Raw genomic sequence first — 2,500 nt, forward strand, 5'->3', positions numbered from 1 at the left:
TATCAATATTGCAGTTGAATAAAGTTGTAGTATAGAGTCCATATCATCTAATTATTTTCTATGTACCCATATCCGTGTACCGTCATAAACAATTATGAAAACAATAACCATCCACAATGAAGATAACATGGAGAGATGGGAAAGAGAAAGGAAACCAGTGCTTATGACTGTTAGTGCCATAACACTTACTGGGCATGGTTTGAGTCACCTTCCCCTTCTTGTTCTGCCTGCACACCCTTCATCACAGGCTTTTTAGAGCAAGAGATCGGCTTCTTGCTGTGTGTCATCACTCTCTGAATAAAGTGCTTGCTAGAGACTGTACAAGGGTGGCATTCAAGGCTCTTTCTCCTGCTGGTGATAGGAGAAAATTATTGTATCTAAGGTTTTTATTTTAGATTAAACCCATTTTGCATAATATTACAGCAATCATAGTAATTATGATTGCTATTGTCATCATCTCTCGCTAAATAAAGTTATTACTCATAATAAAGATACACAAGGGTCTACATTCCCCCAATGTCAAATGTGGCATGTCGACTATTGTCATGTACATCTCAACGCCTGCCATCAGGCCAAAAACTTGTGCATCTTGTTTGTCATGATACCCATTTGCAATGGGTTAATATTGCATATATTAACCCTTTTGAGATGGGCCAAATCATAAGTTTTTTTGGCCTGAGTGGGGCATTTTAAGATATTATGTTTTCTAGACTTTTAGTATGATAAATGAATCTATATAGGATATATTAGCAAAGTGATTCTAATTAGCATTGGGGAAGGCTTATGTCCAACTACGGACCCTTACAAGCTGAGAAGAAGAATATTTATTACTTACACAATTGAAGGAATAAATAGCATGTATTTTGAACACAAGAAATGGAGTATGGAAGGGATTTGACCCTACAAAAAGGCCTGTAGTGGAAGGGTTAGATTTCAGTAACCACATGTCACTCACTTTGCTTATTCACACAAATTATGTCTCTATCTGTGGGTTGTTAGGCTGTTCTATCCATGCAGATTTTTATGTAACCATTTTGTGATAATAGTGTCAGGTCCCTTACTATAGTTTAGGTAAATTGTATCAACACCAAATCTCCCATCAAATGCTATATAAAAGTACTATAAGTCACAAGAATATTTGATAAACATGATTTGTCACTCACAAATCATTGTAATTGAGTAGTACAAAGATTATGAATTGCCATACACACTATATCCCTGTTATTCATTCTCTCCCCAGATATTAACAAAAGTCTAATCAGTAAGAATACTGTTTTAATTTCAGAAATGTATTAAATTTGTTAGGACAGGATTAGGTATGATCTTGTTAGAATGCTATCAATCATGATAAATATTTATTTACATCTGTTAAGACCTTTCTTTGTAAAAGTATTTTATACTTTACAAAGTGTACTAATTGTTCCTTTGATCTTATAGAAATATGGGAAAGGAAGTTGTCTTTGTAGAAAGGAATTCATAGAGTCATTGTTTATTTTCAGAATAAGTGTTTGGGTGAGGCGTTCATCCAAAGCCAATAAGTTAGTTGACAAGAGGCTCTGGGACAAGATACAAGAAAAATTTTCATCCCTCATAGAAGCTCGCCTACATGATGAAGATGACTTCATTATCGAAGGTAAGGCCTAATTTCATTTAAATATTTAACCTCCAAAGAACATGCTGTCTTACCATCTGCAGAAATGCACCAGATCACCTCTATCTTCTCAAATACAATCTGCACAAAAATTGTCATATTTCTGGAATCTATAAATAAAACCTACATTATGAGACTTGATAACCATTTCTTGGCCTCATGTGAAATTTTGGTATAGGTTGTCCATGTCTTCACCTGAGTATGACTGAAATTAGTATGCATGTCCTTTAGGGGTTGATGAATTTTTATAATTTTTACTTATTTATTTATTGAATATGATATTTTGATAAAAGTTCCACAGTAAATTTTAAGGGTTCCTGAAAATATTTGGATTTTGAATTTTTAAAATTTTATTATACTTTTCTCTTCACATGTAGACACCAGTGTGCCCAAGCCTCAAGTGTGTGAGCCAGGAGAAATTCGACAAGAATATGAGGCATTGTTGGCCCAACAGGAGCAAGAGAGATCCTTGCGGAGAACAGAAGAAGAAATTGCTTCTAGTAGACTAATACAACAGTTACAGGTGTGTGTGTTGGTCATGTTGGCAACTATTGATATAGAAGTTTAAGAAGTTGTTAAATTAATTATATTCTTATATACCTCCCTCCCTCCTCCCTCATTATGTGATTTCTTCATTTTAGTTGAGAAAATTATTTGCTTTAAATAGTGTGTGTGTGTGTTACTGATTATTTTCAAACCTATCAGGACGAAGAAAAGATGAAACTGCGCGAACGTAGGGAACATCAGCAGCGCCTGTGTGAAAATGATGAGGCAGTAGCACAGAAGTATAAGGTACCTTATGAAATACTGTGTATGATAAACTTGTACATATGTTGAAGTTTGTTCTGG

At 34.6% G+C, this 2,500-nt stretch overlaps 1 protein-coding gene across 2 annotated transcripts in view; it reads left to right on the top strand.

The window, feature by feature from the left end:
• Window positions 1-2,500, top strand: part of LOC122242609 (uncharacterized) — a 10,715-nt gene that overhangs the window by 1,625 nt on the left and 6,590 nt on the right. For both annotated transcript variants that reach the window (XM_042999932.2, XM_042999933.2), the window contains exons 2-4: window positions 1,500-1,633; window positions 2,029-2,174; window positions 2,357-2,443. In XM_042999932.2, the coding sequence (XP_042855866.2) occupies window positions 1,500-1,633; window positions 2,029-2,174; window positions 2,357-2,443 (367 nt within the window). The remainder of the gene's footprint in view (window positions 1-1,499; window positions 1,634-2,028; window positions 2,175-2,356; window positions 2,444-2,500) is intronic.

The sequence above is a fragment of the Penaeus japonicus genome, unplaced genomic scaffold, assembly GCF_977035675.1.
Source record: "Penaeus japonicus unplaced genomic scaffold, GWHDUDI00000001_assembly GWHDUDI00000004, whole genome shotgun sequence".
Lineage (NCBI taxonomy): Eukaryota > Metazoa > Arthropoda > Malacostraca > Decapoda > Penaeidae > Penaeus > Penaeus japonicus.